Source organism: Vicugna pacos, chromosome 8 (assembly GCF_048564905.1).
Source record: "Vicugna pacos chromosome 8, VicPac4, whole genome shotgun sequence".
Classification (NCBI taxonomy): domain Eukaryota; kingdom Metazoa; phylum Chordata; class Mammalia; order Artiodactyla; family Camelidae; genus Vicugna; species Vicugna pacos.
The window spans coordinates 19506857-19524937 of NC_132994.1; the positions used below are offsets into that span (position 1 = coordinate 19506857).

At 44.3% G+C, this 18081-nt stretch overlaps 2 protein-coding genes across 3 annotated transcripts in view; one reads left to right on the forward strand and one right to left on the reverse strand.

The window, feature by feature from the left end:
* Window positions 1-3152, forward strand: part of ANKRD6 (ankyrin repeat domain 6) — a 105811-nt gene extending 102659 nt beyond the window's left edge. The window contains exon 21 of the transcript XR_012074837.1: window positions 3068-3152. The gene's annotated coding sequence lies outside the window, so the exon portion shown is untranslated. The remainder of the gene's footprint in view (window positions 1-3067) is intronic.
* The window catches only part of MDN1 (midasin AAA ATPase 1), a 139510-nt gene that overhangs the window by 32189 nt on the left and 89240 nt on the right, over window positions 1-18081 (reverse strand). For both annotated transcript variants that reach the window (XM_006200336.4, XM_015235997.3), the window contains exons 56-74: window positions 17783-17993; window positions 17191-17422; window positions 16737-16863; window positions 15915-16085; window positions 13579-13793; window positions 12819-13206; window positions 12056-12165; window positions 10717-11419; window positions 8943-9104; window positions 8205-8478; window positions 7248-7483; window positions 6641-6736; window positions 5891-5985; window positions 5452-5573; window positions 4714-4860; window positions 3733-3842; window positions 3049-3122; window positions 2365-2563; window positions 853-1012 (exon numbers count right to left, since the gene is read on the reverse strand). In XM_006200336.4, the coding sequence (XP_006200398.2) occupies window positions 853-1012; window positions 2365-2563; window positions 3049-3122; window positions 3733-3842; window positions 4714-4860; window positions 5452-5573; window positions 5891-5985; window positions 6641-6736; window positions 7248-7483; window positions 8205-8478; window positions 8943-9104; window positions 10717-11419; window positions 12056-12165; window positions 12819-13206; window positions 13579-13793; window positions 15915-16085; window positions 16737-16863; window positions 17191-17422; window positions 17783-17993 (3832 nt within the window). The remainder of the gene's footprint in view (window positions 1-852; window positions 1013-2364; window positions 2564-3048; window positions 3123-3732; window positions 3843-4713; window positions 4861-5451; window positions 5574-5890; window positions 5986-6640; window positions 6737-7247; window positions 7484-8204; window positions 8479-8942; window positions 9105-10716; window positions 11420-12055; window positions 12166-12818; window positions 13207-13578; window positions 13794-15914; window positions 16086-16736; window positions 16864-17190; window positions 17423-17782; window positions 17994-18081) is intronic.

Sequence of the window (18081 nt, forward strand, 5' to 3'; positions counted from 1 at the left end):
TCCAAATTATAGACGGAGGGTCAGCACTCCTAACCCCTGTGCTGTTCGAGGGGCATTTCGTACTTGTTGAAGCAGCCCCAGCAAACGAACGCATGCAGTCTAGTCTGCCAGATGAGAGCCAGAACACCACACACACCATGCGACACTGAAGGAGAGTTAGACCACAGAATGCTTTGCAATCTTACAAATGTGTGTCGTTTCCAGAAGATGCATGTGGGAGCTGCACCCCACACACCCTCACCCTCAGGCTCGGGCAGGCAGGACGCCTTGAGCAATGGGTATCAGGTTATCACCTAACACATTTTATAAATAAAGAGCTCCCAGAGACCGGACTGCTACCCTGCTGAAGGGACAGCTTCACTCTGACAGCACGCTCACTGCGGGTGGGCCTACTGAGTGCTGGACTCCCTTCCCAGCCGGGCCTGTTACACTGCAGAGCCACTCTTGGCTCTCAGCTTCCCCGGGCAAGGACAGTCAGAGAGATGAAACTGCCACGCCTCTCTGCAGTGAAGGAAAAAGAGGACTGTGGACGAATCTTCCTTTTCCGTAGTGCCCCTTTACTCGTGTCCCCAGCCAATCAGAGCTGATATGGACAAGGCTGTTATAGAAAACAGGGTAACACCACACTCGTCTGCACAAGAGGAGGACAGACAGGAAACACGATGATGGTGTCCAGGCTCTCAGCTGGCTCCCGTGTCTGGGCTCTGCTGGTTTATAATCCAACTTGCTTATTCAACTTACTGCTCAACACTGTTTAAGATGTCAAAAAGGGCATAGATAACTAATTCCAGCCCTCCAGGCCACGGGGGCTAACAGAGAGCGCAGAGGCCCCGGCCCCAGGTGCACACCCACCGGTGAACTGGTCCAGGCCCTCTACGAGGTGGGGCAGGGGGGTTCCCCTCATCAGCGTCAGGCACAACTTCCACATTCGGTGCACGAGCTTCGGCAAGCGGCGCAGAAGCTCCCCCTCCATGGGGAGAGGAGCACCCTGATGCTGTTCTGGAACCGTGGCCTAGGAGACAGAGCACAGGTTAGTCTGGCTGCCAAGAACAACAGTAACAGCACGGACCTGCATGGGGGCTGAATTTAAATGCTGTAGCCCTCCACACACACCTGGCCCAGCAACAGGAAGTTCTCCTCTCCCCACCTCTGAAGTCTCACGACAACAAATGTGTCATCATCAAAATGTAAATAGGCACGTGCCTCGAATACTTAGAAGAGTGTACAGCTGCTGCGACATCCCTGTGGTACAAGGCCCCCGCTCCCCCCCCCACGATGCCACCTGTGCGCGTCACAGGGGACTGCGCCTCTGCTCTGCAAATGCAAGGAGTGAACAGCACACCTGCTACCTTTAAGGTGCTGTGCTGCACTGCTTCTCAGACACACAGGCAAGACTAAATCACATGCCAAATCCTACTTCTAGTACCATCTCTCCCCACCCCAATTCCTGACTGACAGTTCAAATACCCAGGAATCCAGATATCAAGTGAAGGAATCAGATGAAGGGGTGTTAGACAGAGGGGGAAACTTTCATCCATCGGGGGCATATTTTCATTCCTTGTTTTCCTGAAGAATTCCTGAAATTCCTATGCCATCATCAACAGCAAATCAAAAAATCTGATCAGCACGACAAAAGCAGTGAGCTGACTAATACAATCAAAAGAAAATAAATTTGGTGGCTATATCATTGTGTGCAGCCATATCACGGCTATATGCTCAATTTCCACTATGCTTTCTGAACTACTAAAATATTTAAAATACCTCGAGGAACTCCACTGCTAACTCTAGACCCAGGGTGGAAAGTAGAGTAAGAAGGCAAAAGTGATTATTCTCTCAAGAGTGCTCTCCACACCCAATGATATGAGCAGGGACACCCATCCTGTAATAGATAGACCTGCTCACCCAAGGTCTTGATGACTGTTTAAATTTTCAGGAATTTTGGAAGCCAGCTTTTAACTCTTGGTGCTTGAAACTCCATGTTGAGAATACATAAGTTTTTACACCACGGTCATCAGCAAGCACGACAAACCAGCACATCGCTGCACATGCTCACCCCCGTGCAGCAGTTTCATCGTCCTATTCCTAAACCGAGGCTTCATGTCTTCCCTCACAGGTAGACGAAATGCTCACAGGTAACCACGATGTTTCCCACAGTCTAACACTGAACTTCCAGCACCAGGATTAATGCTTTTTGCCCTATTCTTTCTGCAGTAGGGTCGGGCAGACGGATATCATACACTAGATCGAAGAAAAAGATTTCAAAGGCATTTCCTCGCTTGTTTCTAAGGACACTCCTTCCATGCTAAGCACAGACCCCACCTGACTGGCTCAGGAGTAAGCAAACACCATCCCACGAGCTAATACCTGTGCAGCTGCTGGCCGGGCTAACAGGGTCTCCCTCAGGGCCCTGTTCAGACTCTGAATGGGGGACCCCTCACTCGCGGTTGCATCTGTTGGCCTTGGCAAAAAGTCAGGCTGTTCCTCCTTGTCACTCTCCAGCAGGGATGACCGGCAGGGTTCATTCAGGACAGCTTCGAATTTCTTCATGAATTTAAAGAGGGTCCTGGCCCCAGATAATGACAGAGATGAGCGGGGGGGGGGGGGGGGGAAGTGAGGAAATATATAAATGACATCATAATGCATACATAGATAACTTAGTAACTCGTGCCCCTGGTATTCAATGAGCTCATTAGAAACTCATAATCATCTTTTTTTCCTTTTTTTTTTTTTAAAAGGAAAAGATGGCAGTATTGTCATCTTCCTTTTCTGAAATGGTAGGATCACTTTATCCAAGGTAAGAGGTGAGCAGGTGGTGGAGCACCGCCCTTCCAAAGCACACAGCTTGCTCTGCCTCCAGGGATATCAATTCTTCCTGCAGGGAGATTCTGCTTTTTTAGGTTTGGGTGGGGCGTGTAGATGCAATGTTGGGAAGACAGCAAAACAGTCTAGTGTGTTTTAATAAATTGGCCTTTGTAACAATGTAGTCTTGCCTCTTGCTATTCAAGAATTCTGAGTTTGGGTCACCTCCAGTTTTAAAAGATGAATTACCTGTGTGTTTTTTCCACAGATTGTTTAATAGACCAGAAGCTGACATCATTCCACCTGGATATCTTAACAAATTCCTGTAAAATAAATGAAGCTCAAAGAATGGCTTTATAAAGCTGCTGTCATTCTGTTTCTTTCTAGATCATCTGTTTGCCAAAGACCAGAGCACACTCCATCCCAAACACAGGGCTGTGTCTCGGTGAACAAATAAAACAAGTCTAATAAAGGAACCATATATTTTTCTCAAAGCAGTGGCAAAAAAGGCTGCTATAATCCATAGGTCACTGTGTACTCTAGCTTAAGCCAGGGTTGGTTCCACAACCACTGAAGGTATCAAAAAGGATCCTCCTTACCCCACAGCACCTCAACAGCCCACGGACCAACACTAGACAGCACTCCCCTGAGGTGGAAGCTGGGCTTGGGCAAGACAGGGGAGCAGGCACTAACAGAGTCTGTGGTGACCCTCTCAGGGGCCACGCCACTGAACCCTCACACACGTGGCCAGGTCAGCAATGGAGCCAATGCCACAAAATGCAAAACCCGCATCCTACCTGGCAGCTGCAATGCTCACCTCCATTCCCCACAGCCCCCTGCCTCACTGTTAAATGGATTAAATGACAGACCTAAATAAGAAGAATTTGCTAGCTTTGTTCTCCCAAGAGTGGTCATGACAGCTATGCATCTTACTTTAAGCTCTTTTTCTAGGGGGGCACGAAGTTCCACAATTTTGGCCTGAACTTGGTCCAAGAATTGCTTGTAATAATGGTACAAATTCCACAGAACACTGCAAAGTGAATCTGGAAGAAACAAAAAGGGAAAAAAAAGATCACACTTGCTGCATGTGCTACTGGCTCGACATTTCAGTGACCATCCTTCCTCCTTACTCTTTAGGCCCTGAGAACACAGCACAACATAGCACGTGCAGATTATCTAACGGCTCATCAGGGAGCCAGGTTAGCAGTTCCCAGAGATGTATGCTATCGACACTACCCTATTTTTTCATTTCAGTTTACAGTGGACTTTTTGGTTGCACTTTTGTTCTTAAAGATGGTGCGCCAAACTCACAATTTCAAACCCTTTCTCGGAATCTTATTGTAAAGTCAGAAGACACTGAGTCTGTTTTAAAAGATGGCATATTAAGAGGCTCACCTTGACTGCCCAATCACAGAAATCTATATTCATTTCACAGTGACAGTTTCATCTAAACTGCTGTACTCAGGGACAGAAGCTGACAGCAGCAGTTTTATGTGCAGTTACTTGGTATGTGGCGGGGCTCTCACCAGATCAACAAAAACCTGACAATGGCCTGGATCAAGCAGAAGCTTAGCCGGACTCCTGCACTGTCTAGACAGAAAGATGTGCTACCTCGACATGCCAGTTCCCAAGGTCTGCATCTGGTGATTAACCCCTGTCACAGTTCACTAGTCAAGGCTTCACTTATCACCAGCCTGTACTTTAATGTTTTCCTCCACATCTAACCTGAGTCATATAAGTAAAAGACAACTAAAAGTGTCTTGTTTAAAAGCTGGTATTCAACAAGACACCTGTCTCATGGGGAGAATTCAAAGCCTAACCATTTTAACAATGTAGGGTAAAATTAAAGAAAAAAATATTTTATATATATATATATATATATATATATATATATATGTATATGTATCGCCTCACCTTTTCCTTCAACTTGTGGCATCAGCAAGACATGACAATGGAAAACCAGTAACATCTGAAGTCGTACGTGGAATTCTCCCAGTGAAGATCCTTCAATAAATGCTTGTAACGTGCTGACCAGCAACATCAGGGTCATCTGTTTGTCATCTTTAGAGTATCAAAGAGGAAAACATGTGCCTGCAAACATCACTCGCTACACATCGTGCACACAATCTACTATGGGATATCCTGAGGGATGGCCATCAAATAGACACACCAATTAAAGTGACGATTTGAAGTAAGGACCACAGCCAAATTCCAAGCTGATTTTAAAACTATATCTGCACTCAGGGTGTGTGTTAAATGCACTCAAAGCAAATTATGAAACTGAATTATGAGGTGCTTATTTTAAGTATGGAGGGAACTCTTTTAACTCAAGCATGTTAACTACTACCTACCAAGAGAGAAACTCTCTCTCTGACTTGTCTCACGGACAGAGAGAATAAGGAAACCTTATCTTATGACTAAGTCTCTTGACTTTGGGCACGTCACTTAAACCTTTCATTCTTCTTCTTAGTAAGAAAAGAACTACACAGCTGTCTTGGCTGACCTCTCAGGAATACCATGAAGCCAAATGACACATCCTGCGTGAAAGCACTGCTGGCAGGACACATGGCAGCAGGTAAATCCCACACTTCACAGCACATCAAGCTTAGCCTGGACACTCTAATAGGCCGGGAACTGACGGACAGGTATTACCTTCCTGCTCCTCTGTTTGTTCCTGCATGTGCTTCTCAAGCATCTGATAGATGGAGAACCAGTGCTTGGTGGATTTCTCAGTGTGGCGCTTCATGGTGTTATCCAAACTCATAGACCAGCAGCTGGAACATGGGAGAAGAGCCCAAGGAAGCATTTAAGGAAACCCATTCAAACATCTGAAACCACAGAAGCAGGAGCTAAATGTTCACTATTCTCTCCCCCTAAATGGAGAAGCTGCCAGTTTGCCGCCTCAGGAATGCACGTTGTTGTCTGGTCTCTATTAAGGTCATGCCGATGCCTTGCTTTTAACTCTGTGATTAATGACTAGAAAGTGCATTCTCTAGCTGACATACTACATAAACTCTGACGAAACAAACTATCAAAAGACAATGCACCTACAACATCTAAGTTCAGGAAGAGGATGAAAGTGACCACTCACTTCAGTTCCAGTTTACGCCAACGGATGATCATCTGACTGACCAGATCAAGATGTTTCCGCAGAGACAGAGCTCGACTTGCATTCTCCTCCCAATCCTGAAGAAACAAAGACAACATTTACCGTGGCCATTATTCAGTCCCCTAAACACCTCCTCCCTCAGGGACACCCTGGACTTTTCTTGAGCAAAGACCACTGGGACCTTAAACATCTTTTATGCTGATTTACTAATAACAGTAATGAGTTTACATCCAGCCTTTCCAGCTTCAAGTTCCTTCTGGTCATCTGACAGACCTCCCACAGAGCCGAATTCAGAGGCAGGCAAAAGCACAGGGTTTAGAGACCTGAGTCTGAATGCCTGTTGTTAGTCACAAACGACGCCTCCAAAGTTCAGAGCCCTAATCTGAAAATCAGGGAAGCACTGGCCACTTCAGAGGCTGTGAGAGGACTGAGGCGGCAATGAGTGCAGGCCCCCCAGCCGGTCTGCAGGCCAACCTGGAAGTCCTGGAAGAGTGAGCCCTCAGGTCCAGTGGACACTGCGTCTCATACCTGAGAACAGGTGAGCTGGTCCCCCACATGCCCCATGGAAGCAATGGCTTCACTTGCAATGATCTGATCCTATGTCAGAAAAACCAAGGAAGTTCATCCTTTTCTAATCTAAACTATAACATCCTGTCCCCTAACAATAAAGATGTCACAAGAGAGTCAATGTTCAGTTGACTAAAAACTGAGGACCAGACAGAGAAATCTTACCTGTGCCTTTGCCAGGAGGATCTCTAAGCCATTCAGGAACTTTGAGATGGGACTAGGAAGTGGGAAGCTACGAATTCTGTCCATTACAACCAGCAGCTGCAGAGGGGAAGGGAAAGAAAAAGAGATCTGAGCATCCCCGTGGGACGGCCAATCACCTAAGTCACCTAAGTCACGGGGTACTGAAGAGAGGCCTGGAGGGAAGTTTCATGCAGAGGCCCTGCTTTGTAATACAATCACTTGTGAAAGCTGTGGATGAAACTTCCCACCCGAGAAAAACGCTTTACCTGCTGCGTTCCTCTGAAAGTAAGACTGAGTTTGATAAGATAATTACTCTTATGAAGACCGCAGAGCAAAGTCTGAGTTAAAACTGCCAACCTTGAGAAAGCCAGGCCCTTGCTAGTGTAAGGCTGGGTCTGAATAAAGAGAGCAGCACAGCAGCACTTCAGTGTGAGGACGGCAAGCCCTGGGCAACCAAAAAACCTGGTGTGTTCATCCTACAGTGAACAGCGCCTCACTGGACGGCGGTTCCAAAAAACCTCTGTGTTTTCCAAAGTGCAAGTCAACCACCCTGGGGGTGGTGGGAGGCCTCCTCCTCTCCCCTCCCTACCTGCTCCAGCGCTGGGTGCTCTGGCCAGTCCTGTAGCAGCTGCCTGACAGCCTCTGAGAAGCCTTGTAGCACAGGCTGACAGTGCCGAGCTTCCGGGATGTTGGGGTGTTGGTAGAAGTCATAGGGCCCGTCAGGCTTCACTAGCAGGTCCGAGGTCCCCTCCCCAAGGAGAGTGTTATGGGACAGGGTGCAGGCCAAGAGTTGGCTGCCCAGGAGCTGGTCATTCAGCTCAACTCCTGTGAAGTTCACAAGATCAGAGGAAAGTCAGTACCAGGTCACAAAGAGGTCAGCAACATGCTAAGAAATAACCATCAACTAGGACTAACTGGAGCAGATTATTTCAATGCCATTCACACCCAAAGCAACACAGGCTTAGAAGATTGTGACCCTAGTATCACAGCAGTCACCCAAATCTGCCAAGTTTCTGGAATATACAGAGGAACTCAGATATTCTCCATGTGTAATTGAGAGGGTGCAGAGTTTGGTTTGATGGATTCAGATTCCCAGTTTTTGTAGCTCTTCTTGGGAGGCAGAAATGAAATTTAGTCTCTTTCCTACTTGCATGGAATAACTCATGAAGTCATGTGGGAAACTGCATCAAACCATATCCTGTGAGATTAATTTCTGAGCTCCCAGGCACACATGATTTCATCTGAAAAGCACTGAAGCTGTTAGAATGAAATTAGAAATAATGCAGAGAAACAAGACCGTTTAAACTAAGCCTGTATCCCTATTTTCCTAATCCCTTTACCCCAAAGTATTCAAAGGGTGAAAATTCATCTTTATTGCACAAATTTAAATCAATTTTTTGGAATTAGCTTAAGCCCTTTAAGCTAAGGAAACTCCATCAATAAGGAATTTAGCAAAAACAGGGAGGTAATTTTAACTGTTCCAGAAGTAGCAATCACTTCTGTTTGTTTTGATTTTCCACAAGTATAACAAAGTAAACCATCATACCCATCAAGGGGTAGAAGTGTGTCACAAGAGATGCTCCAGTCTGGTAACAGGACAGAAACAGGCTGAGGTAGTGCTCTGCCCCGTGTGTTGGTGGAGTCTGCTGGTACCAGAGGGACCGAGCAAAGCTGAGACACAGCTGCTGGTGTATCAGCATCACAGCCTTCATTGAGCTCTGGGACAGGATGGCGGGGTTGGTTATGGCCTCCTCTTCTTGCCCATCTGAAGTTCCATTTTCCTCCTCCAGTGATGATTCTACCAAAATATCTGCGAAGTCCTGTAAATAACGTTAGAGCAATTGAACTTTTAAAAGTCAAAGTCCAGTTCTAATCAGACCAAAAGGAAGGAGGAAAGATGAGAGTGTGAATGATCAGGAAAATGAAGTAGCAAGTTATATGCATCAAGATATATTTGAAAGATTACAAAACCATTCAAAGGGACGTAACAGGAACTAGCATAGTGTAGGTCAGTTATATAGTAAATCCTAAGAGTTCGCATCACAAGGGAAAACGTTTTTTATTTTGTATCTAAATGAGAAGATAGATGCTCACCAAACTTACCTATGCCATGAAATGATTAGCACAGTAAGTCAGATCATTATGCTGTACACCTTAAACTTCTGCAGTGCTGTGTACCAATTATACGTCAATAAAATGGGAAGGTGGGAGAAAACACTTGAAGGGAAGGTGTGTGGTATCAAGGGAATTTGTTCTCAGACAAACCCTGATGTCAGCACCCGACCTTTTCATGCAGCGGGAACTGCTTCCTGAACTCCCGCTCCTCCTCCTCCTCCTCGCTCAGGGCCGTTCTGGAGCTCCTGCTCCGGTATCTGTATAGGCTGCTTTCCTGCTCGGCCTTCTCTTGGGCGATGCGTTCCTGTTCGTCCCACTCATTGATGATTTCCTGAAAAAGCACACATTTGGAAGGAAGCTTATTTGCCTTTGCTGAGGCACTTACAGTGAACAAAAGCAAGATCTGCTATCTCTTAATTTCTCACGTAAACCAAAGTACCATGGTTCAAAAACAAACAAATGTCAACATTCAAAAAACTAAATTCCATGTAACAGAGAGCAAATGGGCTTGGTTTCACACTGTGTATCAGTGGCAACCTGAGTCTCCTGAATTCCCCCTTGCTGTAGTCTTACGACGTCACAGGTGTAAAAACCTGCTGCAGTAGCACTGCTGGGGACTTCCTGTCAGGGGTCAAGGGTGCTCTTTATTAAGGACAGGCTCAGGGTCAGCACTGTGGCGGTGTGATTCAGACGACACTTGGGCTGGCCTGGCGATTCAGAAAAGGAAAACCTGAGCTGGTGATGAGATGGTCAAGGGTAACCAATCAGGCAACACTGGGCTATACCTTACAGATATTTAAAAAATTTCCTACTACCTTTGAAGTCCTGAAATTGGCAAAAACTACAAAGAAACCACCCAGTATTGGGGAGGATTGAGGAAATGAGCATCCACCATTCAGGAAGGCAATATGTAAAAGCCTAAGCAGTTAACCTTTGACTCAGCATTTCTGCTTTCTAGAATTGTTACCTTAAAATCTAGCTTTAAGACTTGCATAGTGGCATTGGTTTTTTTTCTTTCCAAAGACCAAAAAAAATTTTATATACAAATGTAAATATTTACTGATAGGAACTGTTAAATGACTTACTCATACAATAGAAAACCAGGCAGACACTAAATATGATACAGGTGGAGAAAACCATAATTATGGGAGAAAATATATGCACTAAATTTTAGCTGTTAGGTTTTTAAATGCAAGTTATAAAATGGAATGGACTTCCTTAGTGGTCTGTAGGTCTCCAGCAATTTGGGGACATATGTTAGAGGTCATAAAGGGGACAGTACTCTCCTTACCCAGAGCAGCAGTTTTATCTATTAAATACTAGATCACTATGTTAATACTTTTAATTTTTAAAAGGATTCTACTCCCTTACCACCCCCTCAAAAAAAAAAAAAACAAACCCTGTAAACCACTGGGAAAAATGGCCTTAAAAAATTTAGAGCATCATAGACATACCCTTCAGATACACACACAAAAAAGCAAGTCTAGAATGGAAACGTGTTAACAGTTTATATAGCTTTAAGTGGCAGAATCTAGTAATTTTGCTTATAATTATTCATTTTTAATTGTCTACAATGAGAACAAATTGCTTTTGTTGGTAAGGAAAAAACAAATTATTTTCTTAATGTTAATAAAAGTTGATACAATTACATGGGAAAACCCATCATAAACAAAGCCAGAAACAACCTACAAACAAGGAGAAAATGTTTGCAGTGTGTATCATGCATAAAGGGCTAACATCACTAATAATTTCTTTTAACCTCTTAAAAATTGAGAAAAACCGAGAGTTAAATGGGAAAAGGAAAGGAACAGACAGTAGGTCCCCACTCCCTAACCACACTGTCTCACCGACACCAGGCACCACTCGAGTCCTGCAGGCGCCTTGCTGCTGCCTCCAGTTCCCTTCAGGAGCGGGGCTGAGGCAGGCCCCAGAGATGCACTTACCTGACACACGTGTCTGAAGAGCTGCAGGGCCCGCTGGTCCAGCTCTCCCTTGCACAGCACGTGGGAGCGCAGGTAAAGGAGGGCGTTCAGCAGCAGCTGTTCTCGGGTAGGGCAGAGCCCCTGGCCCTTGCCTTCCAGTTCCTTTCCTCCCGAGCGCTTGATCAGCTTCCCAAGGCCTCGCAGCACCTCCTCCGACTTCACTGAGCACAAAGCATCTGCGTGAGCATAGTAGGTGGGGAAAGTGAGGTCCACCGATGGGAAAGCCAGCAGGGATGTGGCCAGGGCACCCAGCCTGTCCGCGCAGACTGCGCTGCCATGGAGCGAGGCGTGGACCTCGCATGCCACCAGCCGCATGCCGTGCTGCAGCTGCAGGATGGATGCCTGCAGCGGGGCCACAGAGTCCGGGAAAAGGGCGAACTCCTCGGCCAGCCGCCTCCTGAACTGGTGGTGCGACTGCTGCCAGGAGGCCTCCTCCTTCAGGAGGTTCTGGGCCGCCTGGGCAGGCCGAGGTCCGTCGACGTGGAGGGCCTGCAGGAGCCGCGCGAGCAGATCCTGAACAGCAGAGGCCTTGGCAATGCTGGTGATGTAATGGTGGATCTCCTGCACCAGGGACTCGTAGGCAGGCAGCTGGGGCCTGAAGGCCTGCTTCTTGGACAGGCTGCAGATTAAATTCTCCAGGTGATCAATTCTTTGGTGAAGCAACCTAAAGGCAAATTAACACAGTATGCAGATTCCGTCAGAAGAAAAGCAGCAAATCTAGACTGAGCCCTCAAGAAAATAAAAGTTTTTCAGCTACTGAGGAATAAAATGATGATATATTGACAATTATAATGAAAATGGATAATGTATATATATACAGCATTTACCATGTGCAACACATGTTGCTAAGCACTTTAGATGCTTATCTCACTGAAGTAGGCACTATTACCCGCCTTTTACAGATATGGCCCTGGGGTTTAAAGGCATTAAGTGGTCTTCCCCAGTTCTAAAGCCAAAGGACAGGGACAGGACTGGAACTCAGAACCCCCTCACTGAACAGTAACTACTAAGGCACCAGACCCACACAGGGTACGTCATCACAGCAAGCCCTTCCATGTGGAGAGTGAGCTCTGGTTTCAACCCTGTTGGCCCCATGTGACTCCCCCTCCCTCCTTTTAGAGTACATATTTTCCCTGATTATAACCATGGCTTTGGGATCCACCTGCTAATGTAGTTCAGAGATGCAGATCATAATCTCTGCTTAATACTGTCATTACATTGCAAAGGTCAACCTCAAAATGTCTTTTTTTTAAGATCTGAGCCCAAAACCCCCAACTCAAATAATCACTCTATTACGTACCTGACATGAGGATGAGAGTGATTGAGAATAACTTCATCCTCCAGCTCTCTTCCGGTCTGTAGCTGGGATGAGAGGTTCCGGGTCTTCCATTCACACTGCAGCTGGTGTAACTAATAGAAAGGGGAGAAACTGGTTTGCTGTGCCCAGCTAGGACCATGCCCTGGGGGAGGGTGGCTCCCTAGAATAGAAGAACCTGGGTTCCTGAATGACCCAAAGGTGGGGGTTCTGCTCCATTTACCTGTACCACTCACTTCAGGGCTGTCAGGTGAAAAGAAACAACCTCATTTATGCCAATGAACTCCTGAGTCTCTGCTACAGCTGCCTGGCCTTCACCGCAACTAGTAATGTGTACCTTATTACCTGAAAATACTTGACTCTTGAGTTTGGGAAGACACACACCAAAAGTTCAAAACCTAAGGAACACTATACCCTGTCTAGAGAAGTCACCCAAATCCAAAGACCTGAAACTTAGCTCAGGTAGAGGGATGTGGATAGTGAGGGGTACCACTGGTGTTCTCCTGCCACGCCCTCTGCCCAGGGCGGTCTATTGGCAGACACATCAGAAAAGCCTGAACCTACTCAGAGGAACTGTCAAAGAGGAAAACGCAGCCTTCAGAATACACTCCTGGGAATCCCAAGGCAACTTATGCAAAATCACCCGCTCTGTGGTCTGAGCATCCAAAAGGGAGTAATAGGAGTGATACACTAAGCAAAACCAGGCAGTCAGGGATGCAGCCCTCGCTCCAAACCCGTGCCTCCATACCTCTTCCTTGGCATACTTGAGCTTGTATTCTCTCTTCACGGCGGGGTCAAAGCGTGCCTGGGGAAGCCAGGTCTGGATCTGGAGCAAGCCAAGGCTCACCCACAGGCTCCCACGGCGGGCTGGCTCAGGCAGGTCCCGCTTACCCTCCCCATCCCCAAACAAGTGGCGCAGGGAGGTGAGCAAGAGACACAGCAGCTCCTTGGGCAGCTCCTCCTGCCCGGCCATGTCCCCGAGAGTCTGGCCAACATGCTGGAAGGCCTGGCTGTCCCCAAGCAGCAGCTGCTGGCAGTTCTGTAGGTACTCCTGCCGCCGGGGCTCGGGGAGCAGCTCCGCCAGGCCGGCCAGGTGCCGGCACAGCACCAGCCCCTGGAGCTGGGAATCCGTGCGTCTGTGGGGACAGGGAAACACTTAAGGGTTTGCACCTCAGCAATCAGCATTCCTTTCCCACACTGTTGTTTTTTCAGAAACTGACAAGACACACTGCACTGCCTATACTTGGAGATCAGTTTCTATTCTCTCTTAATCTTACATGATTTTCTAAGCACCATCCTCTTTGTCACAATATATTTACAACTGACAGAGCAGCTGGCCTGCTTACAGCAGTCTCTGTCATGGGCTGAAAACCTGGTAATCCAGTCCGAAAACACCCTTCCTCCACCACCAGAACCAGCCATGACAGAAGAAAGTTCTGAAGAAGGTCCCTGCTGCATGCTCTGGAGGAAGGACAAGAGCTTCCCCATCTACCCGGGGGAGGAAATACCTGAACTCTGCTACTGAAGGGACAGCCATGTTGGTCCAAAGCACCGAGCTGATGTCCCGGAGTTGCTGGGCTTTCTCAACCCACTCCCCAAGCGTGACATGCAAGGAGGACAGGATAGGGAGGCCGCTCACATCCCAGGGACTTGCTCTACAGCTGCTGGTCAAGACTTCGAAGCAGCACTTGGAGAAAACGGCTCTACCGAGACTGCCAGGACCCTGATGGATGAAGAGGTATCAAGTAACTTTTAGAAATTAACTAGGTTTCAACAAGCATCCCCGGGGCACCTTAGAGGGAAGAAAGATAATTTTTTAAAGAGGAGATTCGGATTGCGAAGAACAAGTAAACATGAGCCTAAGACAAAGCGGTGGGATGCGGTCAGGTGGAGGAGGACTTTGAAGGACCATGGACCCCATTCTCTAAGAATGAGGAGCAGTGGGTACTTCAGGGATGTAGAAGAAAATCCCTCAAACCTAGGCATCAATCAGGAAGACCATTCCTGCAGCAGAGCTGGGGCACACTGCAGGAAGATGAGACTTGGAGACAGGGAAAAGAGAAGACACACATGAGAGCCAGGGACAAGGTTTGCCAAGCTTGTGCTCCTTGGGCAATTAATCTGGGACAAAGGACAGCTGTCCATAGCAAAGGGTTAGGAGGTCAAATACATATGAGAGAAAACACTGACTCTATGCAACTCCTGGGGATCCATAAGGTCTAACAACAAAGGGTCTGAGGGATGTTTTATACTAAAGAAAATCAATTTTGATAGAGCAATGGAACAGAACAGAGTCCAAAAATTAATCCACAGACATCTGTAGGAATAAGATATTATGACAGAGGGGGTGTTTTGAATGAGATAGAAAGGATGAGGTAAAAACTGGTGCTTTGGATATTGCTTTGGATATACTTGTTTGTATAAAATTTTAAAATTGCATACCCACCTCATAAAACAAGATGAGATTAACGTAAAATTAGAATAAAAACAAAAAAGTAGAAAATATGAGCAAATGATTTTTAACCCTATGGGTAGTGAAAGAAGGCTTATTTAAAAAGCATGATAGCAAAGCCAGAAAGTAGAAAGGGACTGCCATATATGAGAAGAAAACACTATAAAGCTTCTGTGATATGAGAAAACATCTTCAAACTTGAGACACTAGAAATACATTTTGAACCATACGTTGGGTAAAGGTTTAATGTCTATCATATATAAAGAGATCATCAATAATAAAATGATGATGATGACCTTTATTTTTAAACAAAACAGGCAATACACATAACTGGAAAATTAAGAGGAAGAAATAAAAATGATCAGTATACATATGTAAAGATGTTCAATCTCATAATAATAATAAAAGGAATACAGATAAAAATGACATTTTCAAAATTATATGACTGGTAATAATTTAAAATGTTAATAACACCTAGTGTGGCCAAGATACAGAAAAGCAGAATATATGCTAAGTGAAATGTTCTCTAGCCCTGAGTCCTCCCTCTCTACCAAGTTTGAAAAGTGAAAAAACAAAACAAAACCAAAAAACTACTTCCCTAGACATTCTGATAATATTTATAAATTTCTTTAAATATGCAGACACTTTGCCCAAGGTTAAATTCCAAATCTTGTCAAACATTCACAGAAATAGTCAGACAAATGGACAAAGGCTTATACAAGGGTAGGCGATGCAGGTATGCTTGTTACAGGAGAGAGAGAAGGCAAGAAACTTCAACTCTTATCGATAAGAAAGTGATTGAATACATTCCAGCACATTAGTACAATGGAATACCTTAAAAAGAACAGGCTGGAATGACAGGTGCAAATTTCCACGACATATTATGTGAACAAATAAAGTGATCATATTTTTGTTTACATATGTATTTAACATAAAAATATGTTAACAGAAAGATACAGAGCAAAGAGTGGTCATTCTTAGTGAATTCTACATTAGATAAATATATACACATGTATGCATATAAATACACATATACACATAACATTATGTCTGTGTATGTGCAGCTATATACACACACATGCATATATAGGTACATACATATACATGTTTCCATACTGTTTAAAAATCTTATAATTAGAAAAAAATATTTTAATAAAGAAATTTAAAACCTTTTAATGGAAGCTGTTTTTACATTTATTCAGGGTTTTCCAAATCACATAAGATGGAATATCTTTTTTGAAGGTACACTTAATTAACATCCTGTAGAAAATAAAGTATTGCAATCACTTACTTAGTCACTACTCTATCCTAGGAATAAATGTTTATTACTAGATCTGTTGAGAAGTTTTTTCCAATGTCACTAAACATTTTTATGATTTTATGCCAACAAACCTTCAATGTGGAGTCCAAAAGGAACTTGGGCATCTCCCTCTGCTGCACATCAGGCAGAGGGCTCCATGTGAGCCAGTACTCTGGATTTGTGGTCACAGTACTGCTCCAGAAAGACATAAACGTGGAATTAAATAACTCGGACCACAAAGAGATCATTTCTTCAGTAGACATCTAGAGATAAAGGAATAATTAGATAAGAGTACTTGAAAGATTCAATAAATCAACTTAGGTATCTGCCTTGTAAGCCTTGACTAAAACTAACATGTATTTAAAGGTATTATTCCTAACGTTCTGATTTTCTGCCACCCAAGTTATCTTAGTCAAGTCACTTAACGTATTTATAATTTTATAAAACTAAGATGAGCTCCATTTTTATAAGGCTGCATGAGAAAACATAAATAAAATAATTACACAATTATGTCATCAAAACAAATGAATAAAATATCAAAAAAAATTTAAGATTGTACTAATGAAGTTGTATTAACTACAGTTTATCACTATTCAATGGTTATTCTCTGTGGAAGAGTTAAAAAACACTCCATACATTTTCGAGCAAACAATATAAAAATAAGCAAATATTTTAGCCATATTTAACTGGAAACTGAATGGAATGAATTTGTGATAAAAGTTGAGAAATACCCAAGAAATTATTGCAAAAGAATATTCAAAGATCTCCTCTTCAAATCTTACTGCAGAAAGGACTAGAATTTCACAATGTGTAATTTTGAGATTGAATAAAATGTTCTAAAACCAATCTGCCATAAAAAAATCTAATTAGCTCATAGTATAAAGAGGTTTTTTTATTTTGATTTTGGTTTTTACCTTTTGATGGTGCTGTAAGGACCAAAGGTCTCGAAGCTCTTGTAGAGCAACTGGCGTGTGCTTAAGACAAAAGGTGATGTGATGACTTATCTCCTCATCTATCTGGGGTTGCTGATTTTTGCTGGACCTGTTCCAAAAATAAAGGGTGATAGAGTGGGTTGTGGGCTCTTATGTAAGGGAAGATGGAACACATAGAACGTAGAGTACACTTACTTAAAAATGAGGAAGCAATTTTACTGGAAAAATATCTAATAACTTTTAGAAGTGGGGTCAAAACAGGCAAAGAATCTTCAAGAAGTTTTGGCTTTCCAAAATGGCTACTGACCTCCCTCTGCCTCAGCGACCAGTTCCCCTCAAGACAAGGCTGTGCTCTGTTTTACATGTAGGATTATAAGGAAAAACTCAACAAAAAAAATAAGTTCCCCCCAAAGAAAAAACCTGAAGGATGGCATACCTTCTCAGACAAGCCCGTGTCATAAAATCAGCTGTCACTTTGTACTGCCAAAGCACAGCCAGGTACTCCATTGCAGGCCACAACTGAACACGCCTGGTGAGCTGGATTAAGGAGGTAAAGTCTGGCTGGGACACGGAGGAAGCTTCATTATGTTTTTTCTCCAGAAAACCAAGTGAAATTCCTTTGGCTTTTAGTTCTAAACACTGAGCATTCATGAGATCCTTTAATTCATCTGAATAAAAAGACACATAGTGGTCAGTGGTCAGGCTCAGATACCCAACAGCCAGTGATGTGACCATGAGCTTAACCTAAGATGAACTTCACCTGAGCCTGAGTTTCTCATCTATTAAAGAATGCTATTCAAAACTGCACAATTCCAATGACAGAATTAAATAGTATATGTAAATTAAACAGTATATGTAAAGTTTGGCCTTACGCCCGACACTTATTTAGTGGTTATTAAAGTATACAGAAAAAAAGAAAGATGGGGAAGAAAAGAAAACTTAAAGGAAAAAAATTTTAAACTTATTGGCTGCAGGGCAGAGGATATGCTTATAACGTTGTTAGCTGGCCAGACTGCAGAGAATATTACCCAGGTTGACATCTTCCAGAATGTTAGCTCTGAGGACCAGCCCCCAAGCTTGCAGGAGACTTTTCTTTAATGTCCACTCAGAAGCAGCCACTTGGAGCCGACTAACGTCTTCCCGCCATCCACTCTCCCCAAGGGCAAGCATCCGCTCCCTGATGGCAAGGGCTTTGTTAAAGATTCTCAGTTGTGAAAAACACTCCACCACCAGCTTGTCCTGCAACAATAAAACCAGGAGAACCTATTACAGAGGAGAAAAGTGGTTCTTTTTAGCAGCCTATTCATGTCTGAAAAAATTTTAAATA